The following is a 24,636-nucleotide window of genomic DNA, read 5'->3' as shown; positions in this document are numbered from 1 at the left end:
ATTGCTACTACAAAAGAAAAGATGGACCCCATAGTGCTACCATGTACTATTGAACCACATCTCCAGAAACTCTTATTCCAATCATATAATCTTACTGGTTTTTATGTAGGTTTCTTTGTTATACTTTTTTATTACTCTGGTGATGAACTATTTGCTTTCCCAGATATTCCCAGGTCCAAATTTGAAATATTTTAGAAAGCTCCACCAAAGAAAATACAGTATTTAAACACTGAAGGTCTGGTCCAAAGCCCACTGAATTCAGTGGCAATCTCTCAACTGACTTCAATGAGCTTTGGATCAGGCTTTGACAATAGTATAAGAGGAAAATCTCCAAAGTCAGTGATATTAAAGATCCTACTAAAGTTTAAATCCACAGGATAAAAATGAAATGTATAAGCACCAAATATCACGGACACAATCAGATTCAAATATCATCCAACACTTAATCCTTTGTGCAACATGGTGGAAGCATTATTGCAGCTGTCCCTCCCTGAAGCTGAAACCAAGTTGTTACTTCAATTGCTGATATTGCAGAATGTTTATTCTGCACAGCTTCTCTTCTTCTCCCAGGTCACTAGCCTGAAAATCTGTGCTTTCAGAAAAGCTAGCCTTCCAAAGGGGCCTCTGGTAGGGCAGACAATCACACCACAGCATTGCAAATTGGGCCTTGGAGCAGGACAGGAGGAAAGCACACACTCTGGTCTGTCATTTCTTGTCATCAAGAGCTGCTTTGCTTTCCTAGTAAATGGAAAAACTACTGACAGTGCAGTGACTCCAAAAGGAACAGCTGAACTGCAATATTCATATATTTCATTAATGACACTCCCAGCAAAAGTAATATGTCCTGTCCTAAAATGGTCTCTCAAGGGTGGAAATATTATTACCACCTAATCCTAACTATATTATGGAGGAGCTGGTCATGACTCCATAGGTAAGGCTGCAATGAGTTTTTCCATAGATCTGAGGCATATCCCATAATGCTTCACATGGCAATTTGCTAAATTCAAACACAAGAGACAGGATATGGAGGAGGGCAGCATATGTGACAGACTAAGCACTGAGGCACCTTGGCCCTCTAGAGCAGAAAGTGGCCTTAAAAATCAAAGGAAAAGTGGTTATCCTCATTTCTCTTGTCCCAACAGCTGGTGGCAGTGCAAAATGCCCCGCCCAGACCTGTGAGGCACCTCTTCCCTCCTGTCTCTGGAGGCCCATGCATTCCAAATCCAGTGCTATTGGGATCATGGGCATACATATCTCATGCTCCCCCTCTGAGCTCCCTGTTGGCCTTTCTTAAGAGCCAACAAAGACTGAATTTGCCATGACAGCTACTTGTTGCAATACTTGGAGAGCCCGTAGTTATTGTTTTTCATTGTGAATGGAGCAGGAAAAGAGATCGATCAATAAGAAAAACATTGCATGGAACACCAGTTTTTGCTTCTGCTGTGATGCAGAGCTGGTCCCATATCACAAAGTTCAGATCTGGGTCAAAATTTCCACAAGGCTCAGACCAATAAGTACTTTAAATTATGGTGTATCTGCAAATTAAAGGAATACATTGAAAAACAGATGACATCAAAATAATCTATTTAAAAAAATAATTTATGTAAGAATAAGCTTACTGTGAAATGTATTTTAAAAGACACCAGGAACACAGACTACTTTTAAAGTACGTGATTGAATGTACTTTTTCATTATGAAGGTAACCATTGCTACCTATCTTCTTCTCCTTTGACTTATTGCACATTCAATAATACCATTTACTATGTGGTTTTAACTCTTATTTAGATTTGAAAGCTCTCCAGATCATAATGAAAAAGATGAATGTATAGTTGAGCCAATTGTTGATTTAGCTACAGAAATCTTCTTTGATGGAGTTCTGGAGGTGTAAAAATAGCTTTGTTTTTTGTACATGCCATAATTTCGCTAAAACTTCTATTTTAAATTTCTTATTGCTCAACACTATAATAGAAAGGTGTTATTGAGAAATGGTATTCCAGATGTTTGATACATATTTTTTTTATTCCAGTTCATTCTGTTAACTGCGGTTTACTATCATTTTGGTATTTTTATAACTTTGTGTTTTTTTGGCAATGATCTTTTTTATTTACTTTCACAATTTAAAAAGTTAATGTCTATTCAAAACAGCTAATCTATGAAGGAACAGAAGAGCAAAAGCTGTTCTTCAGAAATGGAAAAGTACAGTTTGCCTCAATGGCTGCTCTGCCTTTAAATCATCACCTTCACACCATATGCGCTCTTTTTTGGAGACCAATTGCACTTTGCCAGTCTTATCTAAGGGAAAAGGGTGTTGGAGCACAGTCATGCACTTTGGATTATAATTACACTTCCAAACAGATGGACGCCCTGACTTCCAATCTCAACCAATAAAAAGAGTGAAGGGACCTCCCTGTGAGAGAAGCACTATCTCTTGGCAGCCTGGAGCCTTTAGCAATAGTAATGGCTCTGAACAAAAGAGAGTGTGTGTGCTAAAAATATATATATATGTTTTTAAAAAGGGACTATTTACAAAGAAGATGGAGATTTATATATTTCTGCATTCTGGTAAAATCATAGATAAACTGTGGGGCTACATTTAAATTGGCTTTGAAGCCCATTTTGAATTCAGACTAGAACTAAACCATTTTAAATATGGTTTAAAGAAAGAAGGTAGATATAGTGGGCTAAATTCCTTGCTGACTTATGTCCCATGGAGTCCTATTAATGTAAGTCAGCAATTAAATTGGCCCAATCTGTTTAATTATACCACACAAGTTATCATTCTAACGTTGATCTAATTTATATCCTATTGCTACCCAAAATTCTGGTCTTGACATTTATGTTAATTTATCAGCAGGGTTACTGTCAACAGCATGCTGTATCTGCTAGCACGGAAGGTCAAACAGTTAGAAGCTTTTGCTGAGCCCACAAATCTACAAAGACTTACTGTAAGTGTCACAAACTGTAGACTGTCATTTTGAAACTGGATTAATAAAAAGCATGTGCATGAAGGAGACAGGATTACATTATACCGGTCTGTAAAGAAGCCATTGGTTTGTTTGCTCCTGTCGCACAGGAATCTGTAATGTCGCTTGAACACTTTCCCTTCAGATATGTATCAACTCTTCAATCTTATTTTTATGTTTAAACCCCAAGAATAAGCTGGGTGAGAAAAGAAAGCTTAGAATATTTTAGCCACTGTACTTTTCATGTCTATGCCAAAATATCTCAGAAAGCTAATATGTCCTTGTCTCCCTGATTGTAAAGGAATTGCAGGGGCCAGATTTAAAGCACATTGAATTAATGGGATTCTTTTCATTAACTTTAATGGGCTTTGGATAAGGTCCCATAAAAAAACTGCATCATTGGCCTTTTGCCAGCCATCAGGAGCCACAGAAGGAAAAGAACACTACAGCCCTTCAGGGGAATCAAACAGATAACATGCAGGTTGGTGCCTTCATCGTCATCAGACATTATTGAACTGAAGAAGAAGACTTCAGAAACAGAGGAATTTCAGCAATTTACAGAACGGTGGGCTACAAGGCTGTGTGGCTTGATGGCTGCTCTTGAGAATCAGTGGCTTTCTTCAAAATCACCATTCTGTAATCTCTTGCCTTAAAAATAACGTTCCTTTTGGTCATCCTCAGAATCTACAAACAGACATGGCATTATAGACATTGTACTAAAGGGACTATTTGTGTGAATAAGATAAGTAGGATCTAGACCAAAATGGAGAGTGAGATTTTACCATACTAAACATGAAATTAACATTGAGGGTTCTTGTTTTCCTTGTGCTTCAGAAAAGAAGGACTTGTCTACATGCAGAGGTTGCACCAGTTTAACTAAGTATGTGATGTTGGCACGATTTAATTAAACTAGAGTGAAATTTTGTGTGAGGACAGCTTTCCATTCTGCTAAAACCTGGCTTGCCCCGTTAAACAAGTGAATGGATTTACTTTAAGACTAAAGTGATTTATTGCTGTGGTTTCACAATTAATAATATAATTCTTTTATTATCTTTGTTGTGTAGCTGCTAATTTAACTTGTTTTGAAAAAATAATTGGAAATTTTAGGTCTGAAGCCAAGATGGGAGCTTTTCACAGCCCTTCCTTTGAATGATTAGTTTTAGGCTTATAACCTTCAGTGCTTGCAGATGCCCAAATAACTATGGTGACAAAACCACCCATTTTCACCTACAACTATCCAGAAGAGTACACTCATCCTTTCAGATGCAGACCTGACTATGGTGATCCATGCATTCATGGCCTTCATGCATGATTTCTGCAATCACAACTAGGAATAAAGCCACAAACCTGGCACAAAATGTTACAAGCATCTTTCATCTTGGTCTCAGGTGTCTTACTTGGGAAGTCTTTATCCACTATAAATTGCTTTAATACAAATGATGCTAACTTTTAGTCAGCTTTTTAATCTGTGTCTACTAACATCTATTGCAGATCTTTAGCAAAGCCAAAACATACAAAGTTCTACATCTCTAATACCCAAATACTAGACTCAAATATACATTTTCTTAGACACTTGCAAACTAGAATTGATATTTTAATCCTCCAGTCATCCTTCTGACACTGTTAAATCTAGAAAAAGAGGTGTCTGATCATGAACCAATATTCCCAATGTTGTTCTAAAATATACCACTAAAAATCCTAGCTGAGGATTCCTTCTAGATAGGACTTTGAGTTTAGGCAAGTTGACTCCAGGCATGCTAATCACCCAAATTATTTGTGAAGGCTATTGAGCAAGGAAGCTTTTTCTCTTTCAGAAGACTAGAGAGAGTCTGGAAGTAAGACAGAATTACCCCTAAATCAATGTGAATAGTTAGAGATAACCACAAGTCTAATATAACTAATATGTTACTCAGAAAAAATATCTGTTTTTCTTGCTAAACTTTAGTTTAGCAGTGTAATAAGTGTAGATGGGCTTACTGAATGCAGCTAGAGCTCATGTTTCTAAGACATTTTATAAAGCCTTCCTTTGGGAATGGCAACCTCCCCGTCTCCTCCAATTTATAGCATGAAGAAACTTGCTAATGAGAAAAATAATCAAAGATCCAGAGGACTGAACTGCATGAGGACTTCCACAAGCTCACACACTAAAGGCTTGCAATTGATTCTAATTAGTATAGACCATTCTGACTTTATAACTGGCAGGCACTGAAAAATATTCCTCACTTTCTAGGTCAGATGTACAGAGACTTAAAAGCAACTGCCTCATATTGTCCCTAAGGTGTCTTCTTATATTTATAGGATAGCAGAATGTTGGCATAGAGAATCTTTGGAACTTTAGGGCTTTATAAACATCTAATGTATGTACGTGCTTTGAATATGGAGGATCAGATTGTGTCTGTCCCTGGGCAGGCACTAAAGGAGGAAAAAGATTGCAAGAGACCTCCCTCACTCCAGTCCTCTTATGTGCCTGTAGAGGATCTAGCCATAATGTGACGAGGCAGCTCAGACACTATGTGAGGCTAGTGTCAGCATTAGTCCTAGCTGAATGGGATGAAGGTGAGTCTAAGGCTCCATTGTCATATGGCCAAGCTGGACACAGGAAGTACGTCAGACATTTCATGATGTTTCCATTTAAAGGGCAGCAAAGGTCCTGCTGTATCACGGTACCCCAGAGTTCCCAGAGAAAGTCAGCTGAGTAAGCCAGAATCCTTCCTGTGGTACTAGCTGTAGTGCAGCTCCCTCTGCACAACTCATGACAGCACCTTAAAGCACAATCCATCCCATTACAATGAACTGAACTAGAAGATTAGACCCACATGCCAAGAGGTTCTGATGACGACATCATGGTAACTATGGGAGGAAATGTAATAAATGATGTGTGGTACTCTCTTGTCATTCAATGGTAATCTTCCTTATCTTGTACATTCTAGGAGCTGCAACTGAGTATGGTAGCTAGTTTATACATTTCCCTAGTGCTATATTACAAAATTTCACCTATTTCTAATCTCAGCTGCCCCAGTTGTGATCTACAGCTGGAAATTCCCACTGCTTTCACACACTTTCAGAAACGTTGTATAGGGTATTTTAGCATCTGACATTGGATTGTTTTATAGGGAGAGACTGTACGTCTCTATCAGATGATGCCCATCTCATAGAATAAGAAACTTATATGCTGTTTCTACCATATATGCATACAACTGCACTCTCACCAATTCTTCAGACTGTCCTCATCACATTTTCCAGTAGACAAAAGTAATTAACAATTTCTTTATTAGAATAAAATCTTTCACCTCCGGCACCTACTGTACTGTGAATGTCTAACCGAGCCTGCATAATGCATTTCTCTTCTGTCATTTAGATCCTAAATGTAATGAATGGTTATCCCTCCCGAGGAGTGTGCAATTTGATTTCTGACATTCAAATTTCAGAGTGATAATACAGATAAGTGGAAGTTTCTTTTAATGACTTAGGTGGAAGGAGAGATTAATTTTCTGGAACCCTTGCCCGAGTTCTTATGACCTATTTATTTTCCTTCCAATGGATCCTGAGTTTTCACTATGATCTGGATATCATTTTAAATGTATTCCTTATTGGCTCAGCAAACTGAACTGTGTGCAAGTTGGTAACTAAAGCAGCTCTTTAAAAGTGATTTAAAAAAAAAAAAAAAAAAACTTTGTACACAATCAAGAAAAATCTGCTGTCAGTGAAAACTATTACAGGCAATAACACCACGTCTGCTTTTTATACTAACACTTTAAGAAGACCCTATCATTTGTGCAACCAGTAATACAATTAAATGCTGGCAACTTGAAACCTGAGCAATAGCACAACAACATCACTGTGCAGAACCTGTCAAATATATTAACTTAATGATAGGGCAACTGAGCCCTACTGAATTGTAGTGGCTTTAGTAGATTAGAAATTTTGCTTTATTACTTTCTTCTGAAAGACCTTTGCTGTATCCAAAGAGGAGAGATGAGAGAGGACATACACTGCCCTGAATCACATCCGTTTACCAAAATAAACATTCTCCTAGTACTTATATTACTAAAACAGATTGGGATCTGCCCTCTTCCTTTTCTTATTGACTCACATCTAGCCCCAGTGAAACAGACCTCAGAAAGGAGTGTGACATCCTAGTACTCAGTTTAACTAGTCAAATTGTGCTCTTCTACTCTACTAGATAAGGAACTGACTAAAAATAAAGTATTGCAAACAGGGGTCAGCAATGTGTCTATACACAGACACAAATGTCTGTGGTAAAAATTCTGAGGTCCATGGTAATTTTTCAAAAAATTGAATGACTGAATGACATAACCCCTTCCAATGTCTGTCACTAAGTATGGTAACTTTGTCAAATGTCCATCGCGCAACATGGTGGTGTCAACACCTGATTGCAAATAAAAGCTGAGTCACCAAGAGTGCAAGCTACAGTGGTTTCAAGTGCATGAAAAGAACACAGCACAGGGGCTTGGTGGATGAGAAGACTACAGACACTGGGAAAGGGAGAGATCAGAAAAGAAAAACTTACTTATTATAATTATTAGGTGCTAAGAACATCTGCCATCATTTGACACCCTTTTCTGACATAACTGGTGATCAGAGGAATTAAAAATAAAAGCTATAAAAGAGTTATTACAAAAGCATCCAAAATGTGTCTTCTTTCAGCTATACTCTATAACCCATCAGGCAGCTGAGTGCTCAAGATATGCATCTGTCCCACCCATGCCATCACCGCAGCAAGAGGTTAACCTGAGGGTGGAGGCACTGTATTCAAAAGCAAAACAATTTTAGAAGGAAAATGGAATCATAGCAGCTACTGATTGAATCAGTTTGAGACAAACGGATCGTGAAAATCACAATGGGGAGGTGTGGGGGGGGGGGGGGCCTTTAATGGTTCAAGGGACCAGGGCTATGTGACAATTCAGAGGGGCACAAGGGAAAAAGTTTGGACCTTTGTGTTAGAAAACAATTCCCATGGGCCTAGATCTGTAAGAAGAGCCAATCTAAAGTGAAAACAACTACCATATTCCATAAAACACAATCTGGAGGTCACAGTAACTGCTCTGCCAATGTTACAATGGGCAGAAAATTATACAAACAATCAGTCAGTAATGTGCTATTGTAACTAAAAGATGCAAATAGGGTTGCCAACTTTCTACCTGCCCAAAACTGAACTCCCTTGCGCCGCCCCCTGATCCGAGGCCCTGCCCCTTCCCCGAGGCCCCACCTCCTGCTCACTCCATCCCCCTCTGTCGCTCACTCACTCATTTTCACTGGGCTGGCTCAGAGGGTTGGGGTGCAAGAGGGGGTGAGAGCTCTGGCTGGGGGTGCGGGCTCTGGAGTGGGGCCAGAAATGAGGAGTTCAGGGTGTAGGAGGGGGCTCCGGACTGAGGTAGTGGGTTGGGATGCAGGAGGCGATGAGGGCTATTCTGGGGATATGGGCTCTGGGGTGGGGCCAGGGATGAGGGGTTTGGGTGCAAGAGGGGGCTCTGGGCTGGGGGAATGGATACAAGGGTTTTGGAATATGGGAGGGGGCTCTGGGCTGAGGCAGTGGGTTGGGGGTGTGGGAGGGGGTACAGGCTCTGGACTCGGGGTGTGGGTTCCAGGGAGGGGCCAGAAATGAGGGGTACATGGTGTGGGAGGGGGCTCTGGGCTGAGGCAGACAGTTGGAGTGCGGGGGGGTGAGGGCTCTGGCTGGGGTTGCAGGCTCTGGTGTAGGGCCAGGGATGAGGGATTGGAGATGCAGGAGGGGGCTCAGGGATGGAGATGAGGGGTTCGGAGTACGGGAGGGGGCTCCAGGCTGGGGCAGGGGGTGGGGTGCAGGGGAGTGGGTGGGAGGGCTCCAGCTAGGTGTACAGACTCTCGGGTGGGGCTGGGAATGAGGGCTTTGGAGTGTAGGAGGGTGCTCTAGGCTGGGACCGAGGGATTCGGGGTGCAGGCTCCGGGCAGTGCTTACCTCAAGCATCTCCTGGAAGCAGCAGCATGTCTCCCCTCCAACTCCTACGTGGAGGCATAGCCAGGCAGCTCTGCACACTGCCCCATCCGCAGGCGCTAACCCTGAAGCTTCCATTGGCCATGGTTCCTGGCCAATGGGAGCTGCAGAGTCGGCGCTTGGGGCAGGGGCAACATGTGGAGGCCCCTGGCTGTCCCTATCCATAGAAGCCAGAGGGGGGACATGCCACTGCTTCCGGGAGCCATGCGGAGCCAGGGCAGGTAGGAAGCCTGCCTTAGCCCTGCTGCGCCACTGACCAGATTGAAAACTGGACACCTGGCAACCCTAGATGCAAATAGCTGTGGTCCCCCCTACCCCAAATTCAAGTCCAGTAACTCAGAGAGGAACCATACAGCATCAAAAGAGAGCAGGTGATGCAGTTGCAAAAAAAGTTAATATATGGGGTATTTTAACAGCAGTGTCGTATGTAAGACACTGGAGGCAATTGTCCAACTCTATTTGACACTAATGAGGCCTCAACTGGAGTAGTGTGTCCTGTTTTGAGTGCCACACTTTAGGAAAGATGTGGACAAACTGGAGAGAATCCAGAAGAGAGTAACAAAAATAATAAAAGATTTAGAAAACCTGACCTCTGAGGAAAGGTTAAAAAAATGGGCATGTTTAGTTTTTAGAAAAGGAGGCTTAAGGGAGACCCAATAATAGTCTTTAGTTAAAGAGGATGGTGATTAGTTGTTCTCTATGTCCACTGAAGATAGGACAAAAAGTAATCAGCTTAATTTGCAGCAATTGAGATTTCAGTTAGCTGTTAGCAAAAACTTTCCAACTCTAAGGATACTTAAGAACTGGGATAGACTATCCAGGGAGATAGCGGAATCCCCATTATTGGGAGATTTTTTAAAACAGGTTAGATAAACACCTACCAGAAATGGTGCAGGTATATTTGGTCCTTCCTCAGTGCAGCGAGATGGACTAGAATGATGATACCTCAAGGTCAATTCCAGCCCTACATTTCTATAGTTCTAGGTAGGGCTGTCAAGCGATTAAAAAAATTAATCGTGATTAATCACACTATTAAACAGTAATAGAATACCACTTATTTAAATATTTTTGGATGTTTTCTACATTTTAAAATATATTGATTTCAATTACAACACAGAATACAAAGTGTACAGTGCTCACTTTATATTTATTTTTATTACAAGTATTTGCACTGTAAAAAACAAAAAAAAATTATTTTTCAATTCACCTAATTCAAGTACTGAAGTGCACTCTCTTTATCATGAAAATTGAACTTACAAATGTAGAATTATGTGCAAAAAACTGTATTCAAAAATAAAACAATGTAAAATTTTAGAGCCTGCAAGTCCACTCAGTCCTACCGCTTGTTCAGCCAATCGCTGAGACAAACAAGTTTGTTTACATTTGCAGAAGATAATGCTGCCCGCTTCTTGTTTACAATGTCACCTGAAAGTGATTACAGGCATTCTCATGGCACTTTTGTAGCTGGCATTGCAAGATATTTACATGCCAGATGCGCTAAAGATTAATGCGTCCCTTCATGCGTCAACCACCATTCCAGGGAACACGCGTCCATGTTGATGACAGGTTCTGCTCAATAACAATCCAAAGCAGTGCAGACCGACACATATTCATTTTAATTATCTGAGTCAGATGCCACCAGCAGAAGGTTGATTTTCTTTTTTGGTGGTTCGGGTTCTGCAGTTTCTGCATTGGACTGTTGTTCTAAGACTTCTGAAAGTATGCTCCACACCTTGTCCTGCTCAGATTTTGGAAGGCACTTCAGCTTCTTAAACCTTCGGTCCAGTGCTGTAGCTATCTTTAGAAATCTCATATTGATACCTTCTTTGTGTTTTGTCAAATCTGCAGTGCAAGTGTTCTTAAAATGAACAACATGTGCTGGGTCATCATCCGAGACAGCTATAACATGAAATATATGGCAGCATGCGGGTAAAACAGAGCAGGGGACATACAATTCTCCCCCAAGGAGTTCAGTCACAAATTTAATTTAATGCATTATTTTTTTAATGAGCGTCATCAGCATGGAAGCATGTCCTCTGGAATGGTGGCTGAAGCATGAAGGGGCATACGAATGTTTAGCATATCTGACCCATAAATATCTTGCAATGCCAGCTACAGAAGTGCCATGCAGATGTCTGTTCTCACTTTCTGGTGACTTTGTAAATAAGAAGAGGGCAGCATTATCTCCTGAAAATGTAAACAAACTTGTTTGTCTTAGCAACTGGCTGAACAAGAAGTAGGACTGAGTGGATTTGTAGGCTCTGAAGTTTTACATTGTTTTGTTTTTGAGTGCAGTTATGAAACAAACAAAAAAATCTACATTTGTACATTGCACTTTCATGACAAAAAGATTGCATTATGGTACTTGTATGAGGTGAACTGAAAAATATTATTTCTTTTGTTTATAATTTTTACACTGCAAATATTTGTAATAAAAAATAATATACACTTTGATTTCAATTACAACACAGAATACAATAATATATGAAAATGTAGAAAAACATCCAACATATTTAATAAATTTCAATTGGTATTCTATTGTTTAACAGTGCGATTAAAACTGTAATTAATCACGATTAATTTTTTTGAATTAATTGCTTGAGTTAACTGCGATTAATTGACAGCCATAGTTTTAGGATTACCACTGCAATTCTGTACCCAAAAATGCTCCATGTACTATACTCTGCAACTCACTTCTTGAAAAAATTTAAGAACAAAAAAACAGCAACCAAAGGGCACATGAGCCAACCCAGCTTTTATAGCGGACTAAAATGCACAAAAAATTACAATAGTATTGAAACATAAGGACAGCTAGTTGATAAAATTCCTCACTATAAGCAAATCTTTTCTAAGAACCCAACTCTTCTTTATACTGCACTGAATAAGACCTGACCCTGCAGACTTTTATATTTATGCAAGCAAATTTTACACACCAGAGTAGTCTAATTGACCTCATTGGGTTCAGATTTGTTTCAAGATATGTAAAAACTCCTGCTTCCTTTGGCACAGCACTGTAGATTTTCTTAAGTAGGAATTTCTGTTAAAAAATCCAGTGCAAGGCCTTCATCTATTTAGACACCATACTAGGAGGATCAGTAGCCACAGAAAACACTAAGGACCTACAGATTAGACAGTGGGAAATAATTCACCCAGATTTCAGTGCTATTATGGAATACCAGATTAAAGCAGGAAATAGCCATTCATAGATGGTGACAGATAGCTAGAGCACTACAAAGGTAGCCATAACCTCAATATTTCCTGATACTATTGTCTTCATTCTGACCAAAGGAGTTACGAGGCACTCAGCAGTATGGGCAGCAAAATATGTGAGGAGTAAGGAGCTAGAACAGACTATAGGAGAAGTGGTATCAGGAAGAAAGATAGCAGTTTATCTTTGTATATCCAAGGCAGCTGAGCCTTTCACCATTTACTGAGGAGTAGAGAACGTGGCACCAACCTTGCAGGTGCCCCATGTCAGATGGGAAACCCCAAACACAGTCCAAAGGGATTTCAGTGCTCATGCACAAGTTCTACCCAGGCAAGCAGCACAATCACAAATAACCCCCCAGAGAGGTGAACTTGCACATGGACACCTGATGTTAGCTGACAACATACAGGCATTCTAGATCTTTGGAAAAAGTGGATCACTTATGATCTGTCTGGGCATCTCATGTCAGCAGCCAGTGGGGCCCTGGGCATGCAATAAATCAACGGGAACACACTCTCTTCCTGCTAGTAGTACAGAGCTCCCAAGTAAAGTCCATGGGAATTTATCATTGACTATCCATGCCACAAGAGCGCCACATTGTCAGGTACAAAGCCACCCAAGTGTGTCCACTCAGCACAGATAATTTTCAGTATTCATTGTTGCACGTGAGCTGGTATGAAAATGCTCTGTCCCTAATTATGACAAGTATTAGGACTTTCTCAGGGTCACTGTGTGGTGAACATGTTCCTTCAAGAGCCAAGATTCATGCATATTCCACTCTGATTGCTAGCATCCCACATGTGTGAGAAGGTATGGAAGTAGGGAGTATCCAACATCGCCTCCAGGGGTCAGGAGCACATGATTACTGTCGAAGGGGCTCGGTGCTGACTTAACCCCCTGCAGAGGGTGAGGTGGTTGTTGCTCACCACATTAACTGCACTCAGGCTCCCTGCCACAACTCCCTGCCTCATCCCATATTCCATGGCATTCACCAAAAAACTAGTCAGCAAAAATCAGATTCTAATTGTGACTGCATGATACTAGCTAGACACTAACAATGACTCCTGTTTTGGCAGGATGCATCTCCTCAGTTGCACTCCTAGGTTGCCAAATGTCACTTTCTCTCCAATAGACCACGTCTCTCTCTCTGTCTTTCTCTCTCTCTCTCTCTCTCACACACACACACACACACACACACACACACCCTTGTCATCAACCCACATGGTCACACCCATTATGTTGAATGCATAACCAAAACATACACCATTCTGAGGAAGCTCATTATAGGCTCCTTCAAGTCTGACACGTAGAGAGTCCTGGTTGAATACCCCATAGACAGAACAACTCACCCATTATGACACACGGTTCATCCCACGCCACCTGCCGGTTCATGCTGTGATACAATTTTCAGCTCTTCTGTGCTGCCTCAAGGAGTGCAGGCGGCGGAACAGGCACAGAAGTACAGCTGATTGATCCAAAGCAATTTGGGAAATAGGCATGCTGATAAAAACCTGCTTTGACTGTAATTCACTCCCTGTAGATGGCCTGGCAATTAATGAAGCCCTCTGCATGCATTAGCAGAGCTCTAATGAATTGGTTTGAAGGAGCCTGATATTGAGGACCAACATATTCCCAGTCCAGTGCTTGCCCAGCACAAAGAGAAATGCTAATACCTTCAGAAAGCAAGGTATAGTGTGCCTCTGCCTGTCTAGATTTACTCTCTAACATGAATGCCAATACATCACGAAAAATCTAATTTGGATCTTCTATCCAGCTGAAAGCCCTCAAAAGACTCCATGTCAGTCATTTCTAGCACCATTATGCGTCTACCATCAGCTCAGACTCACTGCCTCCTATCATATTCTGCAAGGCAAGTCAGGCTTCTTCAAAACCGTACTTTCATCACCAGTGAAAATGCCTTGGCATATTTCAACATGACCCTGAAGATCACCCACAAAAACTCATACAAACCAGCTGAACAGATAGTTATGGTTCCATAGTTCCACACCACCCTGTAGCCCTGCCCCAAAATACCCTCCTAATAAGCATAATGACACCATAGCATTTTTTTAGCCATTATCTTAGTCCAAGGATAACGGCGCTTGCAGAATAACACTACAAGGCTGAACAAAGTGTGTTCCAGACAGACCAGCTGCCATGTCAGACTAATTCACTCACTACATTAGAGCATCAGGTCCCTCCTGCCAATGGACCCTTTAGTGTTACTACTCATGCTTGGACTACACAGGTAAAAGGGACACATGGAGAAAAGGGACACAATGACAAAATGCAAATGGAAGTCCATTAATTGGTGAGTGTAAAGCAACACTTGCTGGAATGCTAGCTACTTATCTAAGGCAAGCCAGCAGACAAAAAGGCCAGTTACTCACTAATTACCTAACTGATATGCAAGTATGTCCAGAACTCGTCACTAACAGGCTTTTGAGAACACAGAAGATTTTTAGCATCTAGTGTGTTAATGTTCTCAGGTCACAGCTCTTAACAGAGATCTGTGTGAGAACTGCAAGCTAGCAAAGATGCCTAGCTGCCCTAGCTCTTTGGGATTCATAGATTACAAGGCCAGAAGGAACCTTTAAGATTATCTAGTCTGTCCTCCTGAAGAACAAAGGCCACAGGACTTTCTTGAACTAATTCCTGATTGAATTAGAGCATGTCTTCTAGAAAAAACCATGTAATCTTGATTTTAAAAATTCCGGTGATACACACTCTACCACAACCCCTTGGTAAACTGTTCCAATGTTAATTACCCTCATTGTTAAAAATGTTCACCTTATTTCTAGTGTGAATTTGTCTTGCCATTAGATCTAATTTTATCTTCATCTACAAGACTGACGAGCCCGCTTATCAAATTTATTTTCCCTATTGTAAGTATTTATAGAGTGGGATTAAGTCACTCCTAACCTTCCTTTTGTTAAACTAAACAGATTGAACTCCTTCAGTCTATCACTATAAGGCATGTTTTCCAATCCTTTAATCAGGCTCATGGCTCTTTTCTGAACCCGCTCCAATTTATCAACATACACCTCTACCTCGATATAACGCTGTCCTCAGGAGCCAAAAAAATCTTACCACGTTATAGGTGAAACCGTGTTATATTGAACTTGCTTTGATCCACCGGAGTGTGCAGCCCTGCCTCCCCGGAGCACCGCTTTACCGTTATATCTGAATTCGTGTTATATCGAGTAGCATTATATCGAGGTAGAGGTGTACTTCTTGAATTATGGACACCAGACCTGGACACAGTAGCAGTCAAGTGCCTTGACAAGATAATCTGTCTCAAATGTTCTCAGTGAGTATTAATATATTTTACAAGTACATGATCCCATAGCCTCACTAAAGTCTCAAGAGGAAGGTAGTCATATATTTAGCACTGCAATCTCAAATTGGAACATATCCCACCCCCTGAAGCAAAATTCATGCCATGGGACTCTGCTTTGATGGCAAGTTCTTCCTTTGGTAAGTTCTTCAGCATTTAGTGGTCAGAATACCTGCAAGATTGCTGTCTGTCTGTACTTGCTTGTTATTCTGGCAGTCATGGGCAGTGGGTATTGTTGGCTGGGGGAGGCTGCACGTGGCCCAGCCCACGCCCTGCCCCCAGGACCGCTCCTGCAGTTCCTGGTGCTCTGCCCTGGCCCAGGCTGACTGGGGCTTGGCCTGGCTGGCCTGCCTTCCGCAGGGACTCGGAATGGCTGGGGCTGGGACCGCACTGCCTGGCTCTCGGCCCATGCCACCCAGCACTCCAGGGCTGGGGGCACTGGAGCTGCACTGCCCGGTGCTCTGGGGCTGGCCTCTTGGAGTACCGGGGCTGAGGGCGTTCTAGCCATGCTGCCCAGCCATCTGGCACTGGGCTGGTGGCTGCAGTGGGGATGCTGTGGGCTCCTGCATGGGAGGGAGGGCAGACTGGGAGAGGTGGGGCCTCGGGCACAAGGGGAGGGGCCGGGGGCTAGCCTCCCCCAACAGCCAGGTCACTGGCCACCCATGCTTGCAGTAGTGTTAGCAACATCATCAAAAAATGACTAGTTGTAACAGAACACCTATTTGTGGGTGAGGCATTAACAGTGCAGGAACTGCTCCCTCAGTCATCTAAATGATCCAATCTGGATTCTGCCCCATTGTTAGCCAGCCTTCAATGGAACTGGGAGCGGGCGGTGGTTCTTGCGAGACAGCACTAAATATCATATTGCTTCTGAGACGGATGGCAATATGAGTAAAAGTGCATCGCCATCACGGAGAGTAAAATAAAAGAAGGAAGAGTAGCGCCTCATGTTTATATATGCTCAGTGAGCAGAGACTAGCTGCCCTGAAAAATCATCAGCAGATCCCTGATTCAGCAGGATGCTATAGAGACAATAATATCAGAAATGGACAATGCACATAAAACTCAACTGCCATTTCTGGCACAGAACTCAATCCCTCTGTAGTAATCAGACATGGTGGCAGACACATTGGCAGACCACAAACCCAGGGCTGGGTTTAACAGAGAATATATGGTGTACTCACAGCAATCCAGAAAATGCCTTCAAATTTATAGCCTAATTTTGAGACAATCCAATAGGTTGAAAGCACTGAGGAAGTATGGGCCAAAGACCGCAGTGCTTCATGATGTGTAGCCTTGACACTAGCACAGTCTGTTTTGACTGCCAACAACGGATGCAACCATTGATGACAAAGATGCAAGTGCTTGTGTAGTCCAAATTGTGACAGATAACTCCCTCCATGTGCAAAGGTGTAATCAACGGATTAAGCATGAACCGCTGTCAGCATCAATGTGCACTATATTGATGTAGCAAGCCTGTATCTATTTTAAATTAAAGCCTATAGTAGGGTATCACACACCAAGGTGTAGGCAGTGCGATCTAGTGCAGGAATCTAGCCTAGTGGTCGGAGCAGAATCAGAGGGCAGAACTGGAGGTGTGGTCAGGAGGCAAGCCAGTGGGCAGAGACAGGAGTTCAGAAGCAGGCAGGAATTAGGGCTGAAGCAGAGCAGGCGAAGGGTGGAGCAAGGGCAGGACGGGAAGCAGGTCTGGATATAGAACATGGTGAACAGCCACCATGCTGCTGTTATGACAGGGCTGAAATGGTGATCATAGAATCATAGAATGTGAAGGTTGGAAGGGACCTCAGGAAGTCATCTAGTCCAACCCCCTGCTCAAAGCAGGGCCAATCCCTAGGCAGATTTTTGCCCCAGATCCCTAAATGGCCCCGTCAAGGATTGAACTCACAACCCTGGGTTTAGCAGGCCAATGCTCAAACCACTGAGCTATCCCTTCCTCGGTTGGCTCTTCTGATCAGGCTGGGAGCACAGTCACTTAGAGCTTGTCTACACTAAAATGTTACAGTGGCACCAGCATAGCAGCGCTGCTGCAGCACGTCAGTGTAGATGCTACCTATTTATTTATTTATTTCTGCTTCTTGCATTAATTTCTGATGTCTATAACTGAAGATCAGACTGCCACATACCTTTACTCCATACCTGACACCAGCCATATTGAATGGTAACACATGGTGAAGAATGCAGAAACAAATGTATATATTGGACCTACAATGTTCTTGTTTAAATAAATAAAAAAAGTGAGGAGTGAAAAAATACTTTCATTCAACATTATCTAATGTCTGTCTTACCTTCCTATTGGTCCCAGATCTCCTGAATCCTGGCTGCCAGCTTCACTCGGGGTGCTCACTGATTTCGAAGAGGGAGACATAGGGGTTGGGACTAAATAATGAAAATAACAGGTATCCCATGTTAAATCATGCAGCGACTGCACTGATGAAGAGCAGTGTCAGACAAATCAAAACCAATCAACCAAATGATAGTGGATAAATGATTAGGAGAGTTTGAAATGGTGAAAGCAAATAAGGAAAGGAAAGGAAAAGAAAAGGAAAAGAGTCAAGTGAATTTTTAAATATTTTTGGAAATTTTAAAATTATAATGAATTTAGACAGATCTGAAAGGCAACTCTAATTCTCTACATAATTGATGTAGGGATACTGTGGAAGTAAAGCAACACTGTTGTTTCTTTTGCTAATTTTAAATTTGATTTGTAGAAGATATTTAAAAATCAAACCTCGTTGTTTATTTGTTAGAAATCTAAGTGAACTCTTCTGCTAAAATCAAATGGCACGCGGCAATAAAGCAATTACATTTGAATTGAAATTAAAATCTATTGAATGTGACCTGCGTTTCTTTATGTAAATCAGATCCAAAGTAAAAACAGAATGGGGAAATCCAACCAGGTAAAAAAAGCCTCTCCCAGAAGCAATGAGAATGTATATGAATGTATTGCTGTGGTTGGGTTTTTAGGTAATTTCAGTTGCAGAGTGTTACTGTTTCTGTTTGGGGGCCTGATCCCAACATCCACAGAAGTCAGTGAAAGACTTTCATGGACTTCAATAGGCATTTGATCAGACCCTGAGGCATTATCCTTTACTTTCAGGGGATGGTATATTTCGTGTGTGTGTGTGTGTGTATATATATATATATGCAAAGACAGGTTTGTCTTACTAAGTAGGAAAGGAACAAATTCATAAGAGTTAAAGCTCTTAAGTGTAGAAACAATAAATACAAAAAGTAAAAAAAATATTTTTTAATTGTCCTTCAGAAAGAAAGAAAGAAAGAAAGAAAAAGGCTGAGATGTCGCCACTCCAGATTTAATGCAAGTATTCTTGAAAGCAGTCACATGGAAGAAAACACAGAAGGATTTTAATGCACAGTAAAGATTTCCATTTGGTTTAAATCATGTGCATTTTCCTTTTACATTTAACAGAGTAAAACTTTTAACTATTTTGTTATACCCTATAATATATAATGACAGACCTGTCAAGAGACTTGGATTTTCCATTTGGTCAAATCTTTCACACATATTCTCACTAGGGATTGGCAGAGAAATGACTAGAGTATGAAAAATGAATTCATTTTCATGACAGCCCCTTGGCAGGTACAGGCATGCAGTGGTTTTGCATCTTTGGGTATGTCGACTCTATGGAACAAGGGTGTGATTCCCAGCTCACACAGACATACTCGGGCTAGCTCTCATCAAGCTAGCATGCTAAAACTAGTACTGTAGCCAGGACAGCACAGGAGCGATGGCAGAGATTAGCCATGCTGAATACATACCCATGGGGTTCAGGCAGCTTTGTACGTGTCATGGCTAGCCCCATGTCGCTGCTCTCCACTGCCCAGACTACCCCATCTACATTACTGTTTCTAGCACTCTAGATGATGAGAGGTAGTGTATGTCTGCACAAGCTGGGGATCACATCTCTAGCTCCAAGTGTAGATGTAACCTTAGTTTTAGGTAACTCCAGAGAGAGCTGGATATTGTATACATATCCAAAGGGACAGGATTACAGCTGTTAATGTCTTTTGATTGAGATAAGATGGGTGAGGTAATATCTTTTATTGGACCAACTTCAGTTGGTGGACAGGACAAGCTTTCAAGCTTCAGAGAGCTTTTTTTCTGTCTGGGGAAGGAAACCAGGCTGTTCAAGTTAAATACAAGGTGGGACAGATTGTTAAGCACAAGGGGTTCAACATGTTGTAGGAGACCACTCTCATCTGTTGTAGGACAACAGAAGTTTAGCAGGCAGCATGGTGTGTTACAACTTGTTGTAATGGTCCATAAAGCCAGTGGCTTTTTTAAGTCTATGGCTTTTAGTGTCCAGCAGAGTTATGACTTTAAGCGCCCTGTCTAGTCTTTTGAAGGTGTTGTACAGGTTTCCTTTGAGGGTGAGGACTAAGAGGTCAGATATGGAGTGATTACTTTGTGAAAAGTGTTCACCCACAGATGATAGAGTGTTTTTTTCTTTTATCATTTTTTTGTGTGAGTTCGAGAGCATAGTGATTGTCTGGTTTCACCCGCATTGTTGTTGTTGGGGCAATTGATACACTGGATGAGGTACACCATATGTTAAAATAGGCATGTGTAGAACTCATGGATTCTGAAAGGTGTATTGTGGGGGTAGTGATCATATTAGCAGCGGAAATATGTATGCAGGTTTGGCATCTGTTGCTCTGACAGGATCTGGTGCCACTTTGAGTTGGTGTCTCCTGGTCTGTGGTGTCTTCTGATGATGAGCTTAGCAAGGTTGGGGAGTGTTTGAGGGCCAGAAGGGGGGGGGGGGGGGTCAGGAAAAAAAATCAGGGTATGCTCTCCATCAAGTATGAGTTGTAGTTGTTTGATATCCCATATGGGTTCCAGTGTGGGGTCATAGGTGACATCTACGGGTGTAAGGTCGGTGGGTTTTTTTCCCCCTGTGGTGAAGCAGGTCCTCCCAGGATATTTCAGTTGCCCATTCCATTATGTGACCTACCTCTCTGGTGGAATGTCCTTGTTTGGTGAAGGCAATTTCGTGTCCTAAGGTCTATCCCAGACTTTCTCTCTGGAACATATTCTGTGGTATCTGAGAGCCTGGCTGTAGATAACAGATTTCTTGGTGTGTCTGGGGTGGTTACTGGATCTGTGGAAGTGAGCGTGATGATCTGTGGGTTTATTGTATAATAGATGTCTGTTAGAGTCCATTGTTGAAGCTAATCATGGTGTCCAGGAAGCTGATGCTGGTGTGGGAGTATTCTAGAAAGAGTTTAATGGCTGGGTGGTGATAGTTGAAGTTGTGGTGGAAATCTGAGGGAGTTTAGGTCATCTGTCCAGTGGATGAAAATATCATTGTTTTGTGGTGTATTTTTCCAGAAATTTTTCATTGAATCATAGAATATCAGGGTTGGAAGGGAACTCAGGAGGTCATCAAGTCCAACCCCCTGCTCAAAGCAGGACCAATCCCCAACTAAATCATGCCAGCCAGGACTTTGTCAAGCCTGACCTTAAAAACATCTAAGGAAGGACTGAGGGATTTTATGAAGAGATTTTGATTGTCAATATATACTGGCGAAAAGGAAATGCTATTGTTTAACATACAAAATTATTAATTCTTGTTAAATTAAGGTTCTCTGGATAGTGTCATAGTAAACATTATTAATTCAGGATAGGAAGTTGAACTACTCTGCAATGGTTTTATGTGCGTTTGGTTGTTGGGTTTAGTGTGCGGTTGCTGGGTGGTGTTAGTGGCCTGTGATATACAGGAGGTGAGAGTAGATGATCTAGTGGTCCCTTCTGGCCTTAAACTCTATGACTCCATGTGCAATAGACAGGACATAATAATTTTGGGGATCCTTAGTAGATAAATATTTATATTTTGTGATTTTTCGCTATTAAAATTACTGTTAATTTGCTTTTATAATATCTCTATATAATATACAAAATGCATTTTCTGATAAGTTAAAATAACCTAACAATTAATTGTCAGACAATTCTTTCAGAATTTGATACCTCATTGCTGGAATTACAGCATCATAATTTATTAAAATAGGGACACATTTCTGTAAGTTTTAGTTGCTTTCATTTAGGAACTGAGGCCCCAGTTCACAAGAGCACCCCTATTCAGGACAGCACATAAGCACATTCTTAAGTGCTTTCCTGAATCAGGGCCTGAATGCTTTGTTGATTTTTGGATGTCCCTGAATATTGCAGGCAGCAATATATAGGGGGTGGAATCCTGGCCCCGTTGAAATAAATGGAAAAACTCCTCATTAATTCAATGGAGACATGATTTCATCCAGGATATTCAAGACACTTTTGAATGAGAGGGAGAGAGAAACAAATGAAAAATAGGCAAAATAATTTCTCACATTTGGAATCACACACTGAGCAACACACAGAATAAAACACTGCATGCAAGATATGTTAACAGAAATCGATTTGATAATGAAACCCATATTATAAAATCATCCCATAAGTATATAAGGTGAGGAATCTAGGGTTTAAGAACTAAACAGTCAAAAACAGAAAAGCAATGAAAGCAAGAAATAAACTATATAAAACAATCTAAAATAATGATTTGACTATAAGTTTGTTAATATTTGGATATTTTCCTTTTTAATTCTCTTCAGTTTTGCTTGTTTAAAATTATTTCACATAATAAGAAAACCTTCCACAGAGATATTTTCCTTCTTTGAGTATACAAATGATAAAACTGTATTTATGTCCAATAATTGGTACTAATGAGATACAATATTAATATCATTGGGTGGAAAGATAGGAGAGAATATAAATAGAGCAGCAACCAAAGAAATCAAACATGGTTTAGAATTGTGTTTATGAAAAGTCCTCTCAGAAATAAAGCTGATGGTTTGCAATGCCAAGTGGTGGAAATGCTATGAACTGGCGTATATGAGTGATATGATATGAATGGTTTCCAAGCAGAAGAGTTCACTTCACTAATACAGCCAAATAACACAAAAGCAAAGCATGCTTTTAATTAAAAAAATGCATTAACGGTGTAATAGCCCCATGTTTACAATGTGCTCATCTGAGTACCTAGAGGTGGTTCTGGGGATATACCAATGCTCTGTAATAAAGCTTCTGTCTCTCTTCTTTTGCGATCTAGATCCGAATCTTCCTGAACTGGCTCTTTCTTTTGCTGCTGATCAGCCTGAATAAAAGACAATAAACAATTAGCTTGAATGACATACAATGTGGTTTCTTGAATAAGTGGGAGAAGAACATATATGCACCATGGTTCCTGGGCTATTATGGAGTACTGTGACAGTCATGAAAATACACTTGGGAAGCTAATTTATACTGGATTTATAACAGGAGGACTCTGCCAGTGTTTGAGACTGGATTTAGCCACAGGGATGTTTGCAGGAACCAGTACAGATTTATATGGAATATTTCTTAAGCTATGATTCAAATCTTTTCCCTATTACTTGTCGGATGCCATTGTACTGTAGAATACTGGGAGGTTAAGAGAGACCTTTGATCTTAATTCTGCATAAGAAGGCTGACATGTTACAGGGCTGGTCCACACTGGGGCGGGGGATCGATCTAGAAAACACAACTTCAGCTACGGGAATAGCGTAGCTGAAGTCGACATTTCCTAGATCGAACTAAGTTTACTTACTGCGGGTCCACGCGGTGCAGGCAAGCTCCCCCGTTGACAGCGCTTCCTCCTCTCGGCGAGCAGGAGTTCCGCAGTCAATGGGGGAGCGCTTCTGGGATCGATTTATCAGTCCAGATGAGACGCGATAAATCGATCCCAGAAGATCGATCTCTACCCGCCGAATCGGGCAGGTAGTGTGGACCTAGCCACAGATAGAGACAGTCAAACTGAATTAATCCTGGTCTACACTACAGAATGACTTCAATATAACTATGTTGCTCAGGAGTGTGAATAATCCACACCCCTGAGTGACATAGTTACACTGACCTAAGCGCTGGTGTGGACAGTGCTATGTCAGCAGGAGAGATTCTTCCACCAACATAGCTACTGCCTCCTGTGGAGGTGGAGTTATTAAGCCAACAAGAGAGCTCTCTCCTGTCGGCTTAAAGCATCTTCACCAGAAGTGCTACAGCAACAGAGCTTCATCAGTGCAGCTGCGCCGATGCAAATTTCTACTGTAGACATGCCCTTCGCTAAAATATGTACTGACCTCGACACACTTGAAAGTAATAAATAAATATGGCCGTGACTCTGTTCCCACTGAATTCAATGGGAAAACTTCCACTGACAGCAATGGGGCCTACATGAGGCTAAATGTTCTCCTTCCATGGGGAAAAAACAATAGAAAGGGGAACAAGTGTTCATAACTCTTCGAGATCTGAGTTAGTGTCCATGGAATGCCCCCCTACAAACACACACACACAAGCCTCGCTAGGGGAAAGAGCAGGAGAGAGGCAAGAGGTGGGGCTTTGAAACCTCCTGGTTCCTGATGTCTGCGAGAAGACATACAATCCATTGGCTTGGCTCCCTTCTTTCTCCATGTCTTGCTTAACTGATTGTTAATTAATACAGTGTGTTTAAAACCTCTTATGGAGTGGAGTAAGGTGGCTCTTCTTCCTTTCCCCTCCCTGACTGACTTTATGGACTGTTTAATGGTAATTGTACAAAACTGTATAAAATGAAAAAAATATTAAAAGAGACAACATGAATTGGAACTTTGATTTCTTGTATCGCATCAGATTCCATAGTAATTCTATGAAACACATGAACGATATTAAGGTGTCAGTTTAAAAGGAAACCAGTTATTAGTAAGGGATAACAGGTGCTTTAAACTACAGTAAGTGTTGACATTTGAAGGAAAAGAAACATAATCACTTAATGCTTCTTTGACTTTGCATGAAAATGAATATCCTTTCCCTGTCAATTCTCACCTCTATTTCACTAAGTGACTGAATAAAAAGAAGCACAAATCCCTTAATGAAAAACCTAATGCATATTGTCAAGGACAAATAAACTAATATGTCAATCAAACTTTAATAGAGCTGAAAGATGCACTGATGCCAGGAGGCTAAAATGCAATTGCAATTATGTTTTATTTTAGTGGAGAATCATCACTGTAAATCTGTTACCTTAGCCAGCAATCAAGCCAGTCTTCAGAGTAAAAAAAAAACAAA

The 24,636-nt window shown here is 41.2% G+C and overlaps 1 protein-coding gene across 9 annotated transcripts in view; it reads right to left on the bottom strand.

The window, feature by feature from the left end:
- Window positions 1–24,636, bottom strand: part of DYNC1I1 (dynein cytoplasmic 1 intermediate chain 1) — a 316,422-nt gene that overhangs the window by 205,210 nt on the left and 86,576 nt on the right. For 6 of the 9 annotated variants that reach the window (XM_065587000.1, XM_008163430.4, XM_065587006.1 and 3 more), the window contains 2 exons: window positions 22,558–22,672; window positions 17,810–17,900 (listed from right to left, as the gene is read on the bottom strand). In XM_065587000.1, coding sequence (XP_065443072.1) covers window positions 17,810–17,900; window positions 22,558–22,672 — 206 coding nt within the window. The remainder of the gene's footprint in view (window positions 1–17,809; window positions 17,901–22,557; window positions 22,673–24,636) is intronic. The other 3 variants (XM_065587003.1, XM_065587005.1, XM_065587001.1) reach the window with 1 other exon arrangement.

The sequence above is a fragment of the Chrysemys picta genome, chromosome 2 (assembly GCF_011386835.1).
Source record: "Chrysemys picta bellii isolate R12L10 chromosome 2, ASM1138683v2, whole genome shotgun sequence".
Lineage (NCBI taxonomy): Eukaryota > Metazoa > Chordata > Testudines > Emydidae > Chrysemys > Chrysemys picta.
Note: the sequence above shows the minus strand (reverse complement) of the source record. Positions and strands in the feature narration are given on the sequence as shown.